Genomic DNA, 24,941 nt, shown 5'->3' with positions numbered 1-24,941 from the left:
AATATCCTCTTTTTTGATAAATAGTTGTTTTTAATGTATAGATGGTTATAGTTACAGTTATGTTTTATTTTATGAATCAACATTCAATATTATTGATTTGTTTTGTTTGAGCCTAAAAGCAGGCTAACCATTTTTTTTCAAGTCAAATATGGAGTGGAACATATTGTTAAAAGTAGTCAAGATGGCGGTGCCATTCTGAAATCAGTAGAATCTCTGCCATTTGGAGCAGATTCAAATATTTTCAACTTTATTTATTTTCCTATCATGATTATATTTACAGTGAATTTAAGTAAAAATAGGGGAGGAAAATAATTATAAAGCAAAAATCTACATGAAGAGAATTATGGACAAAACCTTGTAGCACAATCAACGTTTACATCAAATATCAAAGATGAGAATGAACCAAGGAAATGGAAAACACTAGTAATGATGGCGGGAGAAAGAACGTCTCCTGGAAGCAGGTTGTGCTGACCACTCTTTGTCTACTACAGCCTGTGGTAGATATTGAGGAAAGAAGACATCAAGAGTCATCACTCACCCCAGAAGATTATATCATCGAAGGAAGAAAGGAACTCTTTGTTTGGATCAATAGTGGATTGGACCTGTCCTGAAAACTGAAAGAGGACCGACCTTTGTCTACTGTCAGTAAGTAGTAGCATCTATAGAACGAAGACATCAGTCATCAAAGAAGAATATATCATTGATCTGTTTTCTCTACCTATGATTTAATATATATCAACAGTTCGCTATTAACTCAAGTATTAATTATTAATTGTGTAAAAGAAATAAGATGAATATGAAATTAATAATTTTTTTTTGTGGACACTGATATCATATTAATATAATCAACAAACCTAGCATTTCAAAAGTTACAACCATAAATTTATAGTTTAGTTTTATGTCATGAATATATTTTATAAGTAAAATAAATAATATTCAATTATAAAAATAAATACCTTTTGTTGTAAGTCCGTTCAGATCTGTTAATGTCTTATTTGTAGAGAGATAATAAGGAAGATGAACCTGCAATAATATTATTTAATAAATCAACAAATAATATAAATAAATTATTATGTATCAATAGTACACTGTATAATAAATTAAGAAGAATATGGCCAGGTGGTAAAAAAGAATATAAAAAAATAATTAAAGAATATTTATCTGTTACTATTACCTTTTTCATTTACTATTTACAACCTTTAATTTTTCTTATTATATCTTACTTTTTTACATTTTATAACCCTGTTATTATACACTTATGTTTTTTTTTTTTCTCTCTTCTTTTTTTTCCTTTTGTAACTATGTGTTTGTATCTTTTTTAGCCCTGACGAAGCCCTGTAACGTGGGGCGAAACGTTGGCTCAATAAAATAGCATAATTCTACTATTTGAGTTTTTTTGACCGCACCCGGACCATATTCCTTTCATAAAAAAATAATTGTTTAAAGACTACAAAAAATGATATACAATAAGGTGAAAATATAAAATAAGTAATTAGAAAAGTAATAATAGAAATGAAATTAGCAAACAACAAATTTTATAGCAATAAATGAGTAATATTAGGATTTTTCATGATGTACTAAATGTAAAAAGTTTCATCAAGCTAAATGTAATAAGTAAGGGTATTCATGATGTTGTGTTAAATGTAAAATGTTTTACTATGTTAAATGTTATAAGTATAGGATTGTGAGCAGCCATATTTACAGTTATGTTAAATGTTAAATGCATAAGAACTCCTAGCAGATTTTCTGAGCAACTTATCTTGTTTTACAAACTTTCCGTCATTGTTTACTTCTATGTTTTGATTCATTATTTTTATTGTCCTCCATTGCTTTATTATTTATTAAAACATTCAGAACAATACAAACACAAACTACGAGCAAGTAACCTAACACGACAACAGACAAAATGGTGGAGCTCAGCTGATCTGTTGAGTGACGTCATTATCCATTTAGCAGAGCTATTAACAGAATCTCAACCATGTTAAATGTTGTATCGTTTTAACATGCTAAAAGAAGGAAATATAGCTCCATTTAACACTTTTTCCATTTAAAATTTTAAACTAAAGATCATGAATGCCTCTATTATAACTAATTTAATTTCCATTATTATTATTATTTTTTTTTATTAGATCCTGGAATTTCTTAGGTGGGACATATGGCTGCCACCTAGTTACACCATCATATAAGTTATCACTTCTTTATTATTTATGAATTTTCTAATTACTTCTGCCATTTTTATTATGTTACATCTTTGTTTCTTGTCTTGTCACTATATCATTCTTTATAATTTTATAATATTACTCATTGATTACCATTTAATTTATTTCTTTACTAATTTTATCTCTATTGTTACTTTTATTACTACTGCAGTCATATTTTCAACTGATTGTGTCTTGATTATAGCCCTGAAGAAGTATTGTTCTCGACTACCTGGACTATCTTCGTCATAAAAAAAGAAAAAAAAATTGTTTCTAATTAATGGTAATAATCAGTACTTACATCATTTTTTTCCGAGTTACTCATGATTTCTTTATTTTTCCTAAAAAAGAAAAAAAAATACTATTAAAAACAATATATACATATATGTAAGGCATTGAGAACCATAGAGGACTATTCCTCGTTTTTGAGAAAATTGAGTTTGAAGTAGCAAAGTATTTTATATCATGCCATCTGTTGACAGTAGAAATTTTAGTAATTTTGAAACCATTCAATAGATAGAGCCAGTTTAAGAGTTAGTAATAAGTCTTTGATCTCAAGTTGGCAGTGTAAGAGTGCATCATACTCTTTCACAGCTAACTGACCCGTAACTGCAAACTGAATTGTAAGGATTCAAACAGGCCCAAATCAGTTTGACAAAAATTATATTAAAATTTTCTAAATGATTAATATCAAAATCACAGGTGAGGATGTTCATCAATGATTCATATATAAACAAAGTACATGCATACCTCAGAACTTCTTCCTGTGTTGTGCCATTTAAAAACTTCAACGATTCTTTCAAGGATTCTTTACTCCGAGATTTTGTATTATTATTTCCCAAGATCTATAAATTAAAAAAACAAAAATCAAAATTATAGTAAATGGAAAATAATTGTGAATGTAAGTATTTTTGTTTGTAAATAATACATACCTTAGCGGTCCATTTAATCCCTTCCCTAATGTTGCTATGAACAATTATGCCTTGGCTAGCAACTAAATCATGTAAAGTAGACAACCCACCGCAAAGTTCCTCGTATTCTCTACAGAAAATAAAAATAAACTTAAATTTATGTGTGTTGATAAGTTTAATTTTATTTTATACATATTTTAATTTCTTGTACTGTATTTATTACTTGTACTTTATTTTGCTCATAACATTTCCATTTTCTTTTAATTAATGCTGTTCATTTTTGAAAATATTTTTTAAGTCATCTTGTAGTCTTACTTTAGTTTACCAAATATTGTCATATCATCTTATAGTCTAATTCTAGCTTATAATATTTTTTTAGTATTTTGTATTTTGTTTTCTAACCCTGATGAAAATTTTCTGAAGGACCATCTTCCTTCATAAATGATTTTCCATAATGCACAATTGGTTAATAAATAACTTATTTTCATTACAGATCATTACTTTTGAATTGATTCAACTTCAAATAGTAGATAACCTTTCTAGGTTATGTATTTGTAACAACGGTTGTTTAAAACAATAGTATAATAGACTAAATAAAAATAGACATACACATGTGAAATGTTTTCTCCAGCAACCGGCTCACCCTCTTTATAGGGATCGGTGACGAGTACGAGGTTCCTTTGAGTTCCAGCAAAATTGGCTGCTTCAATTATTCCAACGACGTTTCTGGTACGTCGGTCCAATACATAGAACAACACGGAAGCTGATTCCTTGGCATTATGTTCTACGGCAACCAAGTCGGCTGTCCATTCACTGACTTGCTAAAAGCAGATATGAGCGCTTCAATTGCTTGAAAAGTTTTCAATTTAAAAAAAAGAATGGAAAGAAAAAGTCTGTATTTCTTCAAAAAACTAACAGGGTTGAAGTATGAGATGCCGAGGTCTTCAAGGAGGGGGATAGCTTCATCTTTACGCCAGGTTGTTGGGTTACAGGAACCACCTAGGAAAACATCACGCCCAACATTCCGCTCTGAAAAAAATAAAGAAAAATTTAAAACATTACTAATGCTCTACTTTGCATATGAACCATACAAAGCCATGGTGTAACAATCATCAAACAATGTTTTGAGAAATTAAAATTTTTAGTAAAAATTTATTTGAAAATTCTGGAATACAACAAAACTTTTACCCACCCTATTTGTTCAAAATTTATTAGTCAAAGAGAAAATTATATTTCAAGATTTGAATAGTTCATTTTATCTACTCAAAAAACCAATGTTAGGTGGAAGAGTTATGTTGATAATGTTTTCTAAACTTGATATATGAAATAAAGCAGTTTCAGCATGTTTAATTTTTTTTTCTAAGCTCTTAGTGCTCATTGAATGAAACAGTCAGAAAGATTTCAATATTTTTCAAAGGAGAACAAAAAAAAAAATTTTTATTGAAATCAATAGCAAATACACCATTTTATATACACTTACTTATATATGACTTATACTATTAAATATATAGTTTTAAGGCTCATATAATAAAATATAAATTTTTTTTTCAACTTACTGGACATTTTCCTTGGCCTCCTCTTTTTTTCTTGACCATTTCTGTCAAAGTTTTTACTTATATGCCGTGAATTCCTATAACAAAAACAATTTATTTAGAATATCATAATAACAATTTTTATTTTTGTTAAAGAGAATGTAACTATTTTCTAAAAACATATTTATAAAACACAATTTAAGTACGTTTTAAGATAGCCAACAACTGTATAAAATTTAGCGTTTAATTTGTTCACTTCACTTATTTGAGTAAATAATTTAAAATTAATTATATTTATCTTTAAATAAGTAAAATTATTGTATTTATCTTTCAAGAAGATAGTCTGGGTGGCAGTCAGTAAAGGTACAAAATAATAAAAAACTATTTAATGTTAACCAACATCTCGCTCCACTTTGCAGGGCTAAATGAAAACAATATAAACATAAGAACTGACAGAACATTAAAATAAATATACATAGAAAATAAGAAAATATGTAAAAAAAAAATCTTTTTGTTTTTTTAAATATATAAAATAAATAATAATAATAATTTAAGGAAGTATAAATATTGGTGGATGGGAAACTAGTTACTAATAAATACAGCCAGGTGTGATAGAATTTTAAATACAGAACTAGCGTAACAAGTTGTAGAAACTTCGGTTAACATTAAATACTTTTTTATACTATTTTGGTAGCTTTATTGACCGCCCTCTCTGACTATCTTCCTGAAATATACTTTATACAGTCAACTATCTTCTTCCAATATATAATTTATCTAGTCTTAAGTATTCAAAAATATTATTTGCTGAACAATCCTCACTCATCACTCATAATAAATCATTGGGAAATGAGACAGAAGACTGTTTAATCACAAAATATGAATAAAAATAAGGAATAATTGACTATTAATCTATTTGACAATGGATAAGTAAAGAAATATTGAATAATGATTCTAAGAAATAATTTTTTCACAGTTTAATTAATTATTAAAATAAATAAATTTATATTTATTGTCATGAAGTTTAAAATTTTGAAGTAGTTATTGTATATGTACGTTATAGTTAAAAATTCATGGTTCTTATACTTTAGATTTTTCTGTAAGTAATGTTAAATAAATCTATAATATTCATTAAAATAAGTTAATTCAAATGAATAAATTGCAGATATAATAATCTAATCGAGATATAAATAGAAATTTATTTTCTGAAAAATAAAATCAAATTTTGTTTATTATTATATCACATCTTTCGGATAAGTAACATAATTTTAAAATTATTTCTTTAAATAAATATTTCAAAAAACTACATGTCATAATTTTATTAACATCTATTACTACATTCATAAGCCAAACTTATTTCCATAATTAAATAAATATAATTTTGTCTTCATTTAGTATAAAAATATGTAATATCATCAAGTTATAATATTTTAAATATATATTTTTTTACAAAATCATGATATGATAATGAAAATTAAAATTTTTTATAATAAAAAAAACTTTCTTATAATCGAATAAGAAAATGACCGAGAATAATGGTTGAAGTGTCAATAAATAAATATACCATATTATATTTTCTTAATTTATTATGTTATTTTGATTAATGATAATAATTTATAATTCTTAATATTTGGCCGAAAATGGTATGTTAATTAAGAATATTAAATTAATTCAATTTTTGAAATATAATAGTCCAAACTTATTATTATAATCTTATTAGTGAATAAATATTTTCAAAAACAAATAACCGAAATATAGGTAAAACAACAGTTTTAAAATTTATTTTAAGAATGTCATAAAAAATACATAAAGATATAATTTATATGATTATATTTTTGGCCTTAATTATTTAAAATGTTACGGAGCCAGTTGGCTAAACTGGCGATTATTTATATCCATGATGTAATAGTAAACAGTCTTTATTTAACCATCTGTGTACGGTTTAAAAGGTTTCACTCTTTGTCGGTCTCTCTTGATCAGAAAATATATCTAGTGTTAGTTATTTTTAAAATAAGTATGTTAACAGGTGATTACTTTAAACAGCTAATAAAAACAATGGTAATAAAGAATATTCAAACAAACTAATATTTAATATAAAGTAAAATATAAGTTATAATAATATATATTTAACTTACCCACGGGATCGCTTGGGTTGAGAAAATTTATTATAAATGCCCCCATAGTTGAGGTGGTTGCCCCTCTCTCCTACCTCTTTAGCGCACTCAAGCATCGCACCAACTAATCAATACAGAACTAGATCAATAATACAACCAAAACAACACACCATTGAGGCAGAAAATTGAATAGTAAAATAAGAAAAATCCAAAGAGCAACTTCACAATAAACTTTTTCTTAACTTGTTTAATTATTATAATTGAAAAACACACGCAAAAAGAAATTGTTTGAATTGTATCTTTTGAAAAAAAAAAGTTTACGAAAGTAAAATAGTTTTTTTTTTTTTTTTAAATTCAAGGTTAAAATTAAAAAATATTAAATTATACAAAATTTATCAATGAATTAAAAACAAGTAATGTTCTACAAAAGTTATTGAATGCTACTTTAAAGGTAAAATTCAAATATTAAATGATATCTATCTTTATTTTATTTATATTTTTTTTGTAAAGGTTCATAAAATATGTTAATAATATTAAATGGAAGGTAACTTCAAGGTTAAGTAAACATATGTTAATAATATTAAGTCAGGTGACTTCAAGAAATCTATTACCAGTAAGGATCAAGAGATTAGACTTTAGATAATATTTTCTTATGTAAGGATCAAAACTTGCTTTCCTTTATTTCAATGTTTGTTAGTTAGAAGACAATTATTTTTCTACATGTTTCATTATAACATAAAACATGCAAGTATTAAAAAAAAAAAAACAATTCTTAAAAAATAAACTGAAAAATTACAACTTTTACAATTATTTATGTATGAATAATAACCAATATATTATTATAATTAATATATCAGTGTAATAAGATTACTAAAAAGTATAAATTTTTATATCAAACAAACAAGAAGTTAAAATGATACTTATAAAAACCTGTAATATAACCTGCTTAGTTCATATATTACAGAAAATAATAATAACAATGATAGTTTAGAAGATGTAAGTCTAACACTCAAGGCCAGGAATTATTACTGTCAAATTATCAGCTAAAGTATTATTACAATGCTTTGTCAACAATTGTAATATAAAAACCAGAATATTCAATATTTTTCTGTAGAATATATTATATATCACACTGTAGAATATATAATACAATATAGAGTATATTACTCTCTAGTTACTAAGATATTAAAAAAAAAAAAAGGAATTTTCAAGTAAATAATAGTTTTTAATTCCACAGAGTTGATTTTATTTTATTTAATACTTAGAGAAATAAATAATGCATCGTTAATAAGTAAAAATTTTTGAGCTATAATTTATTTGAAAAGTCAGATTTTTGGGTTATGTTCGTACTGCATTGAAAGCGCAATATGCATCCTTTATAAACTTTTTTTGTGCTCATCTTCAAACACTACAAGAATACAATAGATTACATTTCGATAACTGTTTTAACATTTTTTGAATTTCCAGCTATTAATAGGTATATATTAAATTATTATTATTTTTTTTCTTTAATGCTTCATAATATAAGTTTAGTATTGTTTACAAATTTAATTCTTGTGCGTTTAAGACATTTAACAGTTACTATTATCAATTCTTGATAGAACAAATTTAAAAGTTACTAACCCAACTTGACAGAGATTCATTCAAACTATTCTTAAGATTTTATAGTTATATATGTTTAATTATATATTTTAGAAAAACTTAGGATCTATTTAATATAGTAATAACTTAATTTAATATTTTCTTTGATATATATTTATATTTTGTATTTCCCTAATTAAAAGTTATTTGATTTTATCAATTTTATGTCATACGTTTAATTTTTCATTTAAATATATATAATCTAGCTCATTTTCAAAACAATATGGGAACATCTAATAACATTTAAAAGATAATTTTGTGGTTGTTTCCATATTGAAAATACAAAGATTGAAGTCATTTCAACACCATTTAGGACATAAAAATTCATAAAATTTAATAAAGCAAGTGGAGAACACTTTGATTTTCTAAAAACATCAAACTATAGTAAAATAAAAAGAGTGATTTAGATATTTAATTGCCCCTGAGGAATAAATATATTTAATCTTACTTTGTCATCTACGTTCTAAATGTAGATTAGCTTTCATCGGAAAAAAATATCTAAATCCTAAAAAAATAATGGGAATATTATAAAGGTTATGATTAAAAACAATTTAAGACCGAAATTAACAATAATATTAGGCTAAGAACCTAAAAAAAGAAATTTAAAACCGATAAGCAAACTATATACTAATAATCTAAAAAGCACCCTAAGTGTTGTAATAAAATAGATGGCTACAGAGCCGAATTGCTACCTCTGCACACATTGGACCAACTTATTCCTAACTTTAAATGCTCTAAGAAAACAAAAGGATTCATTTATAATTGTATAAATAAATAAAATCATTATTAGTAACAATAATTGTGACATTTAGACTACTTTTAAGTTTTTGGCAAAGTAATTAAGCATCCTATTTGGGTCAAAGTAAAGATTCCTTTTTTTGCTAATAAGCTATTTTTTCATTTAAGGAGCCTGGAGGATTCCCCATTCAACTTGGGGGGAGAAGGGTATTCTATACTTCCCTAACTCTTCGGCAGACCCCTGTGATAATCTAACAGGCTCCACAATTTCATATTATACATCGTAACTAAGAGTTGGTGAGATGTGCCCCCATCAAGGGCACAGGTAAAAAGAGGGTGCCAAATTAACCATGAAACCATTTTCATTCTCAAAGTTAACCATTTTAAAATGGTTCAAATCAAAGTTTAGCGTTTCTTCGATAATAACAGTATTTTTATATTAAAAAAAAATAAGCAATTTGTATTAACAGATATCGTAAAAAATTGTTCAGACTCCCATCAGTATTGAAGGGCACAGATTTTTCAAACTCAGAAAAGGTCTTGCAATAACCCTGTTGCCCAGAGCCTCACAAGGCCTAAATCTGCTACTGTAGTGTGTTTATAGTTTATTTAATATGCATTAGAAACAAAAGATAGGATTGAAATTTTAGAACCTCTAATAGACAGATAAGGTATGAGTAGGAATAATATTCATTTAAGATGACAGTAATTTGTGTTTTTCGAAAAAGAGAAATTAAGAGGAACAAACCCTGGTTTCATGAAGGTTATCCAAAGGAAATTTCCTTAATTAAAAGCTCTAAATAGCTGTTACACACTCCTACGGCTAATAAAACACCTTTATTTACTACTATAGTGATTTATAAAATCTTTTATTCAATAACATACAATAAAACTTATAAAATAAACAATACATGAAATTACCTGGGGCCTGAGTTGGGCATAGATGCATATCATTAAGGAGCGATTGTACATTTTCTGATGGAATGTGTTTGATCGTAGCACTGCGCCTTCTGATCCATGCTGTAAGCACCTCCCTAAAAATAAAGCATATGTAATTACTTAATATATGATCAGAAATGGAAAACTCGGTCATAAAACATGGTATCTGACATTTAATGTGAATCGAAGTTTTTGGCTTCGCAGAGTTATTTATGATTGTTTACATAAATATTCGAAAGAAATTTGAATTCTTAAAAGAATAATTTTAGTATTAATTTTCATTATCATGTTTTATGACTGAGAGTCTAAAACATTTGTGAAAACAAAATAAAATTAATCATTTATACATTTTCAATAATATAAAAACATTTCAAATCATTATGATGTTATTTATAAATAAAATTATATAAATAGTTCAGCCATGATAAGTCAACTTCAATCAAAACAAAATTAGCATAAAGGTCAAAAAAGGAGGGAAATGATAAGGCATATTTACAAAATAATATTAATTGATAAATATTTCAGAAATATTTGGGCTATTGTTCTTTGTATACTTTTATTTATAAAATATTTCTATACATTAAAAATTAATAAATATGCTTTTTTTAAATAGTGAAATTGACAGTTTCTAATCGAATGAATATATGAATTTTCATCACATGAAAAAGAATGTTTATTAATTAATAATTATTAAAATAAACAATTATTCAGAGGAAAATAATAATTTATAATATAAATATAAATAAAAAATACAACTTAAAGTACTTCGAAAATATAGGTTATGTAGGTTGGTCACACCTATGTCCCCACTCTTCTGTGGACAGAGCTTAAAAAAAGTGAAATATCAAAACCTTATTCACTTAAATACTTTCTATATTACCGGTGCCTAATTAAGAGTTAATTATTCGAATTATATTTATTTAAATATGTAACTTAAAAAGTTTATAGTGATGAATACGTTTGTTAATTACGAGTTAATATTAATTCCGAATAAAAAGAACTAAAGAAAAGCAGTGAAAGTGTTTTTTGTTTTTTTATTATAGTTATTAAGTTTGATCGTTTGTCTTTTTCGTCTTTTTTATTTTTACGATAGTTAATAGAAGTGAATAGTTTTTTAATTAGTTAATTTTTTTTTTTTTATTATCAATATTAAATTATGGAGTTCCTTGAACGTCCAGTAGAGCTCGCATGGTTTTTTTTTCTGTCAGGTATGTTATCATCATTAAATTTTCTTATTAATATATTTAACACTTTCGCCTCTTTATTAATCAGATAAAAGTAAACATTCATAGATTTATAATAATTATTTATAGCTCATTAGAGATTTAATTAACAACAACTTATGGACTTGTAGAATAATAAGAACAATAAGAGTTCAAACTTAAAGAAAAAAAAAATGTTTATAAGTGTAATGAATTTACTTTTATTCTATTTAGAAAAAGCTTTATTATTTTGTCATCAATCATTAATAAAGAAAATTATAAATAAAGTTAAGTTGGAATTAATTTGATATTAAATTCTAATTATATTAAGACATAAATATGTCTTAAATTTATATTGTACTTTCATGAGGGGGTGGATCAAATAATATTAGAGCTTTGTAATTGATTGGTTATTAAATCTTAAAAGCGAATATTTTATTTCAGGAAAAGGATTAATACGTCTCATATTTGTAATTTTTATTTTATATTAAAATGCTTGTTCATTCTCTACCTTTGAATGCGTATCTATACGTTCGCCAAACAATGGCTAATTCGCGCAGGCGCTATCGTTTAGATGGGTTATTTGGATTGGCTGGTACAAGTTGGCATGAGGTTTTGTACGAGTTTTTGAGTGTCTCTTTTTGGTCACAAATCAAAGAGCGCTTGTTCTGCATCCACACAATTGTGTTCAGTTTTCATTGTTTTAGAACTGTCAACAGATTTATATTTGTAATGATTGGAGTTTATGCCGACGTTTCGACCTGAGTTTCAGGTCTTCATCAGGGGTTATGGTGTAGAAGGTAGGCCTAAAACTGAAGTTGGCATAAACTAAATAAATCTGTTTTTTTTTATTTATGTTGTTCTTTGCTGACCGCACCCCCCGACAAACTTCTGCAATCATTAATCCACGCTCAACTATCTACACCTCATTAATATTTGTACTTTCCGTATTTTAATTAATCTTTGGATTCAATATTGACTATAGTTAAAGATTGTATATTTTAATCTTGTCAATTAACTTTAACGGTTCATTTTTTATTCAACACAGTACAAATATAAGTTTACAAAGATATAATATGTTTGGGAAGCTAAATTAAAAATATTTAATAGTAATTCAATAACGACAGTTCAATTTCTAGGTTATGTAGTAATATTTATATGATTTTCTATCATTTACCATTTAATTTGTTGATATTTACGTTTACTTTCAGTTAATCAATCTTTATTTTCTTCCTTTCTATAAAGGAATAGAGAAAATCGAGCACAATAGCCGATAAGAATCGAAAGAAGCGTGTCGATATCGATGTTTGTTGCGTCTTTTGCTCATAGTACAAGAGCTCAAGAGGAGAAAAAAGGCAGTTACCTCACCCCAATTTTTGATTTTTTTAATGAAAAATATGAATAATTACTAGTAAAAATTGATGAGTCTGCCAAGTATAGGTAGGGAAAATAAAAAATGGCGGCTGTTTCAACACGATAAAAAAAATTAATTTTTCATTCGGAGCTGTATATCTTAAAAAAGTAGCAACAACACAAGAAAATCTAAGAGAACGTCATTTAGAGTAGAGTAAATTTGCTAAAATGTAAGCCCTAATAGAGTTATTTACGTTCAATAGTTCTCGAGATATAGCTTTTTAAAAAGCAATATTTCATAAAAAAGTTGTGAGGAACGTACTGAAAGATCAGTAGTTAGTGAATTTATTTTGAAAAATTTATATCTCAAAAACCATTTGACGTACAGATGTCTATTAACACTCAAATTAAAGCTAGTTTAATGAGCTATAAAGTAGTTTATGACATTTATTTTCGTAGGAGTAGTAGTTTTCATGAAATTTGCTAAAATAAATTGATTTATAGTTGTTCAGATAAATTTTCATTTGTCAAATTCTTATTCATATGTGAATATCATAAAAGCTACTACCTCTACGAAGATAAGTGCCATGAGCTACATTATAGTAAGTTAAATTTCCTTTATTTTGAATGTTGACAGACATATTTGCGTCTTATGGGTCTAGAGATATATTTTTTCAAAAATCCAACATTTTATACGAACAACTAGAAAAATTTTGTGAGTTTATTTTGTCAAATATAAAAACTACTACTTCTACACAGAAAAACATTATTAACTATTGTATAACACATTTAACAGGCTTTAATTTGAGTGCTGGCAGACATCTGTACGTCCAATGGTTTCCAAAATGGTTTTTCATAAATCAAACTTATTGTCCGAACTATAAACCAATTTATTTCAGCAAATATCATGAAAACTACTATTTCTACGATGGTAAAGGTCATAAACTACTTTATACTTAAACTAGCTTTAATTTGAGTGCTAATAAACATATGTACGTCGAATGGTTATTGAGATATAGATTTCTCAAAATAGATTCACTAACTACTGATATTTCCGTACATTTTTATGAAATGTTGCTTTTTAAAAGGCTATATCTCGAGAACTATTTGACGCTAATAGCCCTATTATGGCTCATATTTTAGCGAATTTATTCTTCTTTAAATAATGTTCTTTTAGATTTTCGAGTGTTGTAGGTAGTTTTTAAGATATAGAGCTCGGAATGAAAAATTAATGTTTTTTTAAGGGTTTGAAACAGCCGCCATTTTTTTGGGTGAGATAACTGCCTTTTTTTCTTGTATTCTGCCTTGTACTATCACCAAGTATTTGTATTTGCGACAAGTGGTAAATGTGTAGATCGACCATGTAACTAGCGGCAGCACCAACTACATGATTCGATTATCACGATTATCGATTATCCATCTGGTAACCGATCGTAAACAAAACATTATGTAAATATGAGATCACGTAACCCTGGTAGTGGGCAAATTGCTAGGTTTTCGACTAATAGTATCTTAATTATTGTGTTTTTTTTCGAGACGGGAGATATTCTGATATTCAGGGATGTTTCAAACCATCCTCTAGTAATTTGAAAATGTGGTAAGTTTAAAATACAATATATCTGATAAAATACTTTACACAAAAATTTACTAAAATTTAAAACTAAAACCAATACCATTTAAGTTAAAACAAAAATGGTATTTTATCAATAGAATGTTTGAATAAAAAAGAAACTTATTGTCGTCAAACCAAGGTCGTGACTTGACGACAAGCTTCTAACTCAGGGATGGGCAAAAATTAGCTATAGATGAAACTAACAGATAATGTTGCCATAGAAACGAGACTTATTTATGAATGAATCATTGATAAATAAATATCATATCCATGGCAACATTATCTGTTAGTTTCAACTATAGCCAATTTTTGTCCAAGACTGTTCTAACTGTTATGGCCATGATTTTGAGAAATAGAACTTAAAATTTAATTTTTTTTTTTTTTCATAGCCCCGTATAATAGGTTAAAATGTTCCTTATACTGCATATCTGCATTTTAAGGTGACCTGAATCTCATTAATTCACGATTCCTTTAAATTTAATTTTTGGGTTGTTTCTAATCGATGGCTAGATAATGTGGGTCACCTTCTTTTTTAAAGATCTTAATAAACGCTTTCTCTAAATATGCTAAATTACTTTTAATGGAATTAAAAATTATTTGAAAGTTAAACAGCTTTGTTGTGATTGTTTTTTGTTTTTTTAAGGTAAACACAATTTCGCTTATTTTTTTAGTTGAATCTCGTCAAACCATGACAACGATGTGTCAACATGCACAAAAGATTGCTAAGTGAAAAGTTCAAATCCAAAATAATTTGTTAAAATTAAAAATTTAAAAATAGCTGGGAAAATGTAGATTAGGTTTCCCCTCAATAAATTATAGCAACGTACCTGGCATAGTTCTGTTTACAAATATGTAAATTACAAATGTATTCATCGGTTAACTAATCGATTGTTTACTTAAATCATTGTTTAGTTATAAATGGGATTTTAAAGTAATAATATTTCACATTAATCATTTTATAAAAACATTATAAAGCAGAATATTATTATGTAAATATTTTTACGGTCATAATAATGGTTTTTTTTTTCTTCTTTTAATACCATTCATGATTGAATAATATCGTTTGAGTAAAACAATCGATCTCTCTGTGACGAATGATTTAATAGACAATGGAAAACTTTGAATGCAAATCATAACAAAAATAACAATCGAATCGTTCCGTTCCTTGAGATTGATCGTTCTTGAATACAAATATATAGTTATGTACTGAACAGGTAATTGACAAATCAAAAAAAGTTATTGTATGTTTTTTTTTTTTATTTTAGTATCGAATTAATTTAGAAAATAAAAATAATATATTTATTTGTAAGTCATAGAAATCGATGGCTTAATCTTTAAGCTTCGAAAAACTTTTATTTCGTGGAAAAAAAAAAAAAATTAAATTGTTCAATAAAAAAAAATGTGAAAAATAGCGAAATGCGTGCTATAAAACCGAACTAAAAAAACGCGGGAATTTTCTCGATTCAAATCTCGTTTTTTAAGAAGAAACAATTCGATATAAATTACACGTGCAGACAAAAAGTATCAGATATTATTATAAATTGAACGTATTCCGAGTATAGTACCATATACTGCGTTTATTTTCTATACAAGGATCTTTCTACACATTGTAACTAGGTTTGTCTGAGAGAAACCATAATTTAGGGAATAAGACAAATACAAACTGAAATAAAATTTTTTTTGATAGATTTGCTACTATTGAAGCAAATGCTATATGAATTTAAACATTTTCAATAAAAATTAAGGTGAAAAAATGAACTTAAAACGATTTAGAAAGTCGTGAAAGCGCCTTGTTTTCTGTATTCAACTTTTATAATGACTATAAATATATATTATAAATGTAATCGGATATTTTAAATTTAATAATGTTTATTGTCTTGTGTTTAATTTAAGTAGAAATATTATGCTAATAACGTATTAAGCCTACCGAAAGTTCCATAACCTGATACCGTAAATAACATGATTCGTATTAATACGATTGGTAGCATTAATGATTAAATTTTTAATTGTGTTAATTTATAATTTAAAATAAGTTAAACAACAAAACATGGAAGTACGCCATTAATTCACTATTAACGTTCAGAATCGAGACAAATTGATGTTTTTTAATTTTTTTTTTTAGAATGAGGTACCAGCATTTATTTTAGGTACACTACAAAATACTCGTTCATATGGATTCATTCTTTCGAATGAAATGTGGAAGTATTTTTCCAAGTTAATTTTTTTTTTTATTTTGAAGAAAAAATACGTTAATCTTATTTATCTAATAACGTAAATATGACATAACTGTTTTCAAACAATATAAGTAAATAAACAAGGAAGGTTATAGTGCTGGTTACAGCCAACACTTTCGGTGGGATTAATATGCAGGTCCGTTTCGAACAAAGTGCCCCCCCCCCCTAAATTAGGAAACTTTAGATTAACAACAGAAATAAACGAGACACTAGTTAAACTTTTAATTTGATATAATGTTCGAAAGGTGACATTAATGGTATTAAAATTATTGTTGGGTAAATTGACTTTAACAAATGAAATAAAACTTTTTAAAAAATGTGTTACGGACTCCTGGAACTAAAACTGTTATCATTTCGTTATATGCATTTTAAGTTAGTGATAATTTAAACAGTGTTATTTACAATGAGTACTTACATTGGAGAGTGATGTAGTCACGTAAAACATACAAGTACAATACACATAATACTGATCGATGTTATTAAAACAAATAAAAACAAAAAAAAAAACGTCACTAAATCAAATAGAATCGGTTTACGAAAACTCGATTATAAGGTTTTTACAAAGAGCTAGTCCCAGAGCACTAGGAGGCCGTGGTGGCGGAAGCCTCGAACTGTGCCAGTGAGACCAATCCCCTCCCTTTAAGACCCCCACTTCCGCCAGTCCTCGCCGGACCCCGTGAGCAGAGAGGTCGGGTCCGAACGGAACTGTCTTCGAAAGGACAAGGACGTTATATTTAAATAGAACTCGTATTATTTGTACTCGAACGGTTCCGTTTCCTGTCGTCAGATCTGTCCATTCGTTCTAGAAAAGAGCTAGTGCACGATTTTATTTTATTCTAGTTAGCAGAGATCAAGCGTTTGACATTTGCCACAAACTACAACAAATACTTGGCAATCAAATAAAGGACCACAGGCTAGACTCAAGGGCGTACTCGGGATCAAAACTAGACGCTATAGTCAATCAGGTTGTGACATTTCAACGCGGAAAACAAGAATGAAACCAAAATTTTAAGAACATTATATATATGTACAGGCATGGGCATACACAGAAGAAGGCAGCTGCCCACCTAAGAGTAATGAAAATAATTAATTTATATATATATTTATAAATATATATTTTGAAGATAAGGAACTCCGAATGAAAACTTAATTTCTTTTTAATGTTTTGAAACATATTTCTGAAGGTGACAGTTTTTATAATTTACATGAAAGTAAAAAAAAAAATGGGGTGTAATAACTGACTTTTTTCTCCTCTTGGGCTATTTGGCTTTAAGGTATTTGGAATCATAGGACCACCGTTGAGAACTAAGATTCGAAATTATTTGTACAGACTAACTTCCATGTGATTTGCTTGAAAAAAATATTTTTTTATTAAATTAATCATTTTTTCTCGTAAATGAATTAATTGGTACCCAGGTTAAGTTGCGACATTCTTTATTAATTCTTTAAGAGTCCAACGTTTCGGCCTTCCTCAAGGACAATCTTAAATATAAATTTACACCTCACTTTTGCAGGCTTTTCTGGCCAGGTCATATATATCAGTCAAATCACCTTTTTTTTGTCACAATTTCATTAATTTTCAATTATTGATCAACTAAACACTATTAATTTCTTATTAATAAAAAATTTCTTTGTTGATAAGATATTCATAGCGTGAATAGTTGATCTATAATTAAAAGTTTAAAAATTAATGAAATTGTGACAAAATAAGGTAATATGGTTGATATTAATGGCATAGGCAGAATAGTCTGCAAAAGAAAAAAATTTAAATTTGGATGTGAGGTGTAAATTTATATTTAAGATTGACTGTTAGAGAATTAATAAAGAGAGCTGAAACTTAACCTAGATGCCAAATTATTTATTTATGAAATAAATACAAGTCTCAAGAAATTGAAAATATTATTTATAAATTAATTATTTTCATTACTCTTAGGTGGGCATCTGCCCCCTTCTGTGTATGCCTATGTTAGTCTAGGAAGAAAAAAAAATCATAGAAATGATAGTATATAACCTAAGAATTTAATGCGCGTTCTAGTATTTTATCAGATATTTTTTTAATTTAATAACTCAGAAATATAATGTTTTTATAAATGTAAATTTGTGTTATGTCTAATCAAAAAAATACTGCTAAATTAATTATTAAGGTTTGAAACAATTTATTCACAATCAACCAATAACTATAATTGAATACAATAATAATACTTGGAGGTCCGACGTTTCTTCCAAGCCGACCTTGACGAAGGCTAGATATCCTGGCCGAAACGTTGAAACTAATAAATATGTTTTTAACTTATTTGTGTTATATTTTTACCGCACCTCCAACCATCATCTCCTCAGTAAAATTTTAAATATATAATTTAAACTAGAATTATATATATTTATGTACAGTTGACCGTAAAAATTGATATATAAGAAGGTGGTCAGGGTTGCGGTCAAAAGAGAAACAAAAATAGTTTACAACAATTTATTTTCCGACGTTTCGCCCCACTTTGCAGGGCTTCATCAGGGCTAAAAAGATAAAAAAAAAACTAAGAATATTACAACAATAAGATACAATATATTATCCAAGGTTGATGGTAAAGGTTTAGAAAGTGCGACATTTCAGTATCATAATGGCTATTTGTGATAGTTGTCGGGCATGAAGAGAAGGTTGATAATAAAACCGTACGGAAACGATACTCCGACAATTACTGTCAACTATCAGGCCAGACCTAATAGTCTGACTGTACTATTACGACAGAAAATTCTGTCACTGCAAATATCGCACAGTTTACACCGTGGTAGATTGTTACCGTTTAAGCTGGCCTTGATGTTTTTTCGCTTTCAGTTGGTACAAGTACTATAACACAGTATACGTGGAGAGACTATATCCTACACCAGCTATTTTTAAGATCAATAGGGAAGAAACGGATATGGACATGATCCTCTCATTATACTGATGCGACCTTGTTCCCTCCAGTAAGAAGTTGTCCAGGAAGTCATGGTTTCCTTTAAAGGTTAAGGAAGTGACCTCAGCATTCGCCACGTTTCCTAATAGTTATTATTATAACTCGAAGATGGGTGACCCATTGTGAGCTCAGTTGGTCTGAGGTATGGGTCGGCAACCCGTGGCGCGTAAGCCATGATGCTTTTGTTAAATATGTCGAATCTACACGTTTGCCACCTTCCCGCAAATCCAAGACTTACACAAATGCTAAATAAACAAACGAAGCAACAAAGTTAGGTATCTACACGCTTGTTTTGCTCTTTTTGAATATTATTGACTAATACATTTGATTTATTCTATTTATTCATTCATTATAAAAAGGAACGGGAAATTAGGTGGTTGATGATAAAAATTCATATAAATTGTACATAACCTATAATTCCAAATTTCATTCTGAATTTTTTATCAAATCAATGCTAATTTAATTATCCAAACATATAAATTTATATTTGTAATGTGTTAAATAAAAAAATTAACTGTTAAAGTTAATTGACAAGATTTCAAATTAAGTATTTACACAGAATCGATAGATTTTGAAAATATACAACCTTAAACAAGAGTTAATTAAAACTGACACTTGATGCTTCGACCACAAATTTAAGTCAACTTATACCAGTCAATCCTAGTAACCTATCTACACAATAGCGCATGTGCGAATTTGCCCATGTTTGGCAAACGTGTAAAAGTACCTTTAGATATTCCTTCCTATCTAATAGAAGTCATTTCTTTTAAACGAAATCCATTTTTTTTGTCCGAGGGGAGAGAATAGTTCACCCCATACAGTGTTGAAAAATATTTTTATCAAAATTTTCAATTATCTAAAATAATAATTTCTGATTGTTAATAATTATAAACAATCGATAAATATGAAATATGAAAGAGTTTAAATTTTTTTTCTTTCCATGGTTGTTATTACAATAGTAAGATTTTAATTTCACTTACCTATATATGATATATACAGTAAGGGGAATTATTGTCGTTCTGAGCAATAATGAAAGAGCTGTTTTGAAACGTATAAAGATAAATTTCATCTCAAAGTAGTTTGGTTAGTGAATGTATTGCAGTGCGTGCATCAAATGTTTTCTAATATTGTAAACATGCTGTCTATAATTTCGAAATTCCCTTTTTGCCATAAGAAAGACATTTCTCCGAAATTCGGTATTAAGAAAATAGTTAATAATATTTTCCTGGAATCAGAGGAAACTGGAGTTTCTTATAACTAAAATTCTTGTGGTCATTATGGTCATAATGATGTTGACAAATGTGTTAGTCATCTTGTCCGAAATATGCCTTATCATCCTTGCTGATTGGTTCACAATCTCCATGATGAAACCTCCAGTACATATAATATATTGTTATATAATATATAATACAAAAATCTGTAACCCTACAACTCGTATGTTAGGGGTACAGTACGTTGTAAAGAAGTACTGTTACAAGACCAACGGTTGTGCAAGGTGATGATTTGGTTAGAATCACGACCGATCGTCAGATCTTACCCTAATTAAGGGTACCCACTTTATGAGGCTAGCTGGAACAGAAACCTCAGGGTTGAATCACAGCTACAGTAACAGAATAAATAATTATATGTGCCGGTTTCAAACGCTTGGAGTTAGTAGAACAGTGCCTTGCCACTGAGCCACTCCGTTCCCATATATAATATATGAATAAATAAAATATATTAAACTCAACATAAGTTTCTTCAAATTTAGTCAGATTGAGGGGAAAATACCACTTTCCAACGGTACCAAAATATTTTTAACTTCTTACAGGTAACTGGAAATACTTAGTTTCAAAATAATCATATATTTGTATGTGTGTGTTTATTTATACATAAAAATTAATAAGGATTAATTTTGATAGTTTTTTAAAATAGTTAAAATAGCAATAATTTAAATTAAGTTACTACAACACAATATGAACTGGATATTTTTTACTTGAGGATGGTTTGTTAGGCCAAAACGTAACTGGCTATCCGCAGGTACAAAATATAATTTGAGAAATTAAAGATTGTTATTTTGAAATCTTTCAAGTTTTATCTATTTATATTATTTAGTTATCTACGTATTGGAAGATAAATAGTTGACCGTATGTCATGACAATCATAGGACGATGGTTCTGTTGGTGGCCAAAAAACCTATTTATTCATAACCAACATTTCGTCTCTTTTTTACAGGTCTTCATCTAGGCTATAAAAAAGATGAAATATTATAAATTATAATAATTATTATAATTTTTTTTTTCGGCCAAGACTTCCATTGGAATAATAAAACTATATTTTATATTTATAAATAAGAATTTACAATTTCTTTTTATTTGGGGAGCGCGTGGCTCAATGAGTAAGATGAAACTAATTCCAATGATGCAGTTTTAAAGGCTGTGGAAGATAATTATTATGTTAGTGTAGCCGTGAGTTAACTCTGTGGGTTGGAAGCCATCCGGGGTCTACTCTGCCTCAATAAATTCCGTAATCCTAACTGGGGAAAATCTGACGGTTGAGCGTAATCATGAACAAATAGCCGTGATGAAACCCTGTAAAGTATGACGAAACGTTGTCTTCACTTTGCAGGGTTTCATTACGGCTAAATGAGAACAAGATAAAAATATTAGTTTATTATAAGTAAAAGGTTACAGAGCTATAACAGAAGAACTAAGTATAATACATCAAAGTAGAAAGACTATTCCACTTACTTAAAACATAAAATATAGTAAGAGTCCTTTTTCACAGTTTTTAGCTATTCAAATAGTAAACTATTACACGTAATTGAAAGAATCTTAACAAATTTACTACCATAAACAAAATCTCATCATTTGAAAAACAAAACCTTCCTTATAACCTTCTTATATTAGTTCACTTCGGGACCGCTCGGGGTATTCCAAATCTTTGGTTTATCATGTTAAAACGTGTTAAATAGAAACAAATTATGTTATGGAGAAATATTTCCTTATTTTACCATGTTAAAACGATACAACAGGGGTATTCATGATCTTTGGTTTAACATGTTAAAGCGTGCTAAATGGAAAAACTCATGTTAAATCGAAACAAATTGCCTTCTTTTACCGTGGTAAAACGAAATAACATTTAACATGGCTGAGGGTCTGTTACTTGGTCTGTTAAATGGAGAATGACGTCACACAATAGACCAGTTGAGATCGCCGCCATTTTTGTTGTTGTGACAGCTCAGTTCTTTCGTGTGTTTGTGGTATTCATATCCTTGTTATTAAACCAGAATGGATAATTTTAATGATAGATTTGAGAAAAAAAAACAATGTAATTTCATTCTACTATCTGAAAATTTATAAACGCTCGCCAGATAAAAATCTCACTATATGAACCATGTAATTATTCTTAGGGGACATATGTCTTATAATAATAATAATAATAATAATAATCTTATAGTTATAACATTTAACATGGTAAAACATTTAACATTTAACACAACATCATGAATACCCCTATCATGGCTGAGAGTCTGTTACTAGGTCTATTAAATGGAGAATGACGTCACGCAATAGACCAGCTAAGCTCGACACCCATTTATTTGTTGTTGTATTAGGTTACTTGCTCGTAATTTTTGTTTTGATTGTGTTAGTATTGTTTTGGATTCTTTTAAAACTAATAAAGCAATAGATGACAATAATAATAATGTAATGACAGTTGTCAATTAGCTCATCTTGATTCTTTTCATCACAAGTTAGAAGATCAACAAGACACTCAGTGGCCAAACTTTTAGACAACTTCCACTTTTCACTCAATTTAGGCATTTTGTAATAAATTACATTAATGAAAACTTAGAAGTAAACAATAACATGAAGTTTTGGAAGGGAAGGTTATAAACAAGTTGCTCAAAAAATCCGCTAGGAGCTCTTATGCTTTTAGCATCTAACATGACTTTAAATAGGTATGCTCACAATGCTATACTTATAACAATTAACACGGTAAAAAATGTTACATTTAACACAACGTTATGAATACCCCTGTAGTAGCACAACAGTTATTTGAATTATGATAATAATCTCCATACATATATATGTATGAAAGAGGATCGCAGTTGACTAAAGTAATATAAATATAAAGACTCTTTCTATTTATATACCAATTGTTTTATGATGTTTTACAATGTTTGTATCTTGTCCTCATTCAGCCCTGATGAATCCATGTAAAGTGGAACGAAACCTTGGTAATAAATAAACTAATGAATTGTTTTTTATTATTTTGTACTAAATCTGGACAAACGACTGACATGGAATCCTCATACAAGACTGAAAAGACAGGAAAGTGCTCGTCGATTCCGACTATTACAACATTAACGGTCCAAACTTCCAATCCATTACGAAAGACTGATCTACATGACTATTATAAGGCCTATTTGGACATACGGAGTTGAGCTATGGGGCTCCACTAAACCATCTAATTCCTCTCGAATCGAATCCTTACAGTACAAAATCCTTAATGCTACTTACTTTGTCACAAATCAAATCATCCATCAGGACCTCAATGTCTCCTATGTTGCCGATTTGGCCAGAACCAGATACTGTTCCTTCCATAATAAACTTCCCGACCACCCAAATCCACTCGTTTCTAACCTGGCTTCTCCTTCATTACCTAATAATCCTCCTAGGCGTCTGAAAAGAATATGGCCTCGAGATCTTCTCCTTTAGAAATGTTTTTGGAGTTCTATCAATGGGTAGATTCTCCACATGTTTTTATCATGTCATAATATCACTTACAGCAAATTTACTTGATGTGTATATATGTATACAGTTGTAAATATCAATAAATAAACTATTAAATAAAAGAAAAACCTTTTTTGTACCTTTCTTGACCGCCCCACGGATCATTTCTTATAATTTTATCTCCTTAAATAAAAAAACCAGCCACTACTCAAACCTAGTTAAACTTGACCTATTTAGAACTTATGTCAGAGATTAAACTCACACTTTTTGATCGACTGTTGAATGATGTAAGCATACAGCCATCCCACAAGAACTTCATTAACTGAGTCTAATTAAAAACCTAATAGAAACTTCAAAGAACCAAACACTTTGACATCTAAATAAACACTGAACTATTGACAGCCAAAAAGGTATAATCTAAATAAAATGTTTTTTTAAAGCAGATTAATAAGCTATGACGCTTGTATATATATAAGAGTAATCTGACGAAAACATTTCATAAAAAAAAGAGAGGATCTAAGTTAAGATCTGAAATCCAGCATTACTTTATCTCTAAATCTGCAGACAAGTATTATATAGTTTTTGGTATGAAAATTATTTTAGCAACTGTTCATGAAGTATGCCCAAAAAATATAGAATCGATGGAATCTGCTTGTGGATAAAAGTGAGAGCTCAGAACTTAAAATATATATATATATAATAAATAAACATCTTTATTGCTGTTGTTAACTTTTTTGTGAGATTCATTTATAAATAACTATCGGCAGAGCTTCATCAGCGCTAAATGAGGGCTAAAAAAAAAATAAA

At 28.2% G+C, this 24,941-nt stretch overlaps 1 protein-coding gene across 7 annotated transcripts in view; it reads right to left on the bottom strand.

Moving 5' to 3' along the window:
* Positions 1–24,941, bottom strand: part of raw — a 328,767-nt gene that overhangs the window by 12,391 nt on the left and 291,435 nt on the right. For 6 of the 7 annotated variants that reach the window (XM_067045836.1, XM_067045834.1, XM_067045835.1 and 3 more), the window contains exons 2-10: positions 10,053–10,165; positions 6,774–6,876; positions 4,666–4,739; positions 4,026–4,138; positions 3,719–3,930; positions 3,131–3,239; positions 2,949–3,043; positions 2,500–2,539; positions 957–1,023 (exon numbers count right to left, since the gene is read on the bottom strand). In XM_067045836.1, coding sequence (XP_066901937.1) covers positions 957–1,023; positions 2,500–2,539; positions 2,949–3,043; positions 3,131–3,239; positions 3,719–3,930; positions 4,026–4,138; positions 4,666–4,739; positions 6,774–6,876; positions 10,053–10,080 — 841 coding nt within the window. In that variant the 5' untranslated portion in view covers positions 10,081–10,165. Of the gene's footprint in view, positions 1–956; positions 1,024–2,499; positions 2,540–2,948; positions 3,044–3,130; positions 3,240–3,718; positions 3,931–4,025; positions 4,139–4,665; positions 4,740–6,773; positions 6,877–10,052; positions 10,166–16,886; positions 17,071–24,941 lie in introns of those variants that run through there. The other variant, XM_014417996.3, reaches the window with a different exon arrangement.

Source organism: Halyomorpha halys, unplaced genomic scaffold, assembly GCF_000696795.3.
Source record: "Halyomorpha halys isolate HHAL.00 unplaced genomic scaffold, Hhal_1.1 Scaffold174.1, whole genome shotgun sequence".
Lineage (NCBI taxonomy): Eukaryota > Metazoa > Arthropoda > Insecta > Hemiptera > Pentatomidae > Halyomorpha > Halyomorpha halys.
This window is presented reverse-complemented; position numbering and strand designations above follow the sequence as displayed.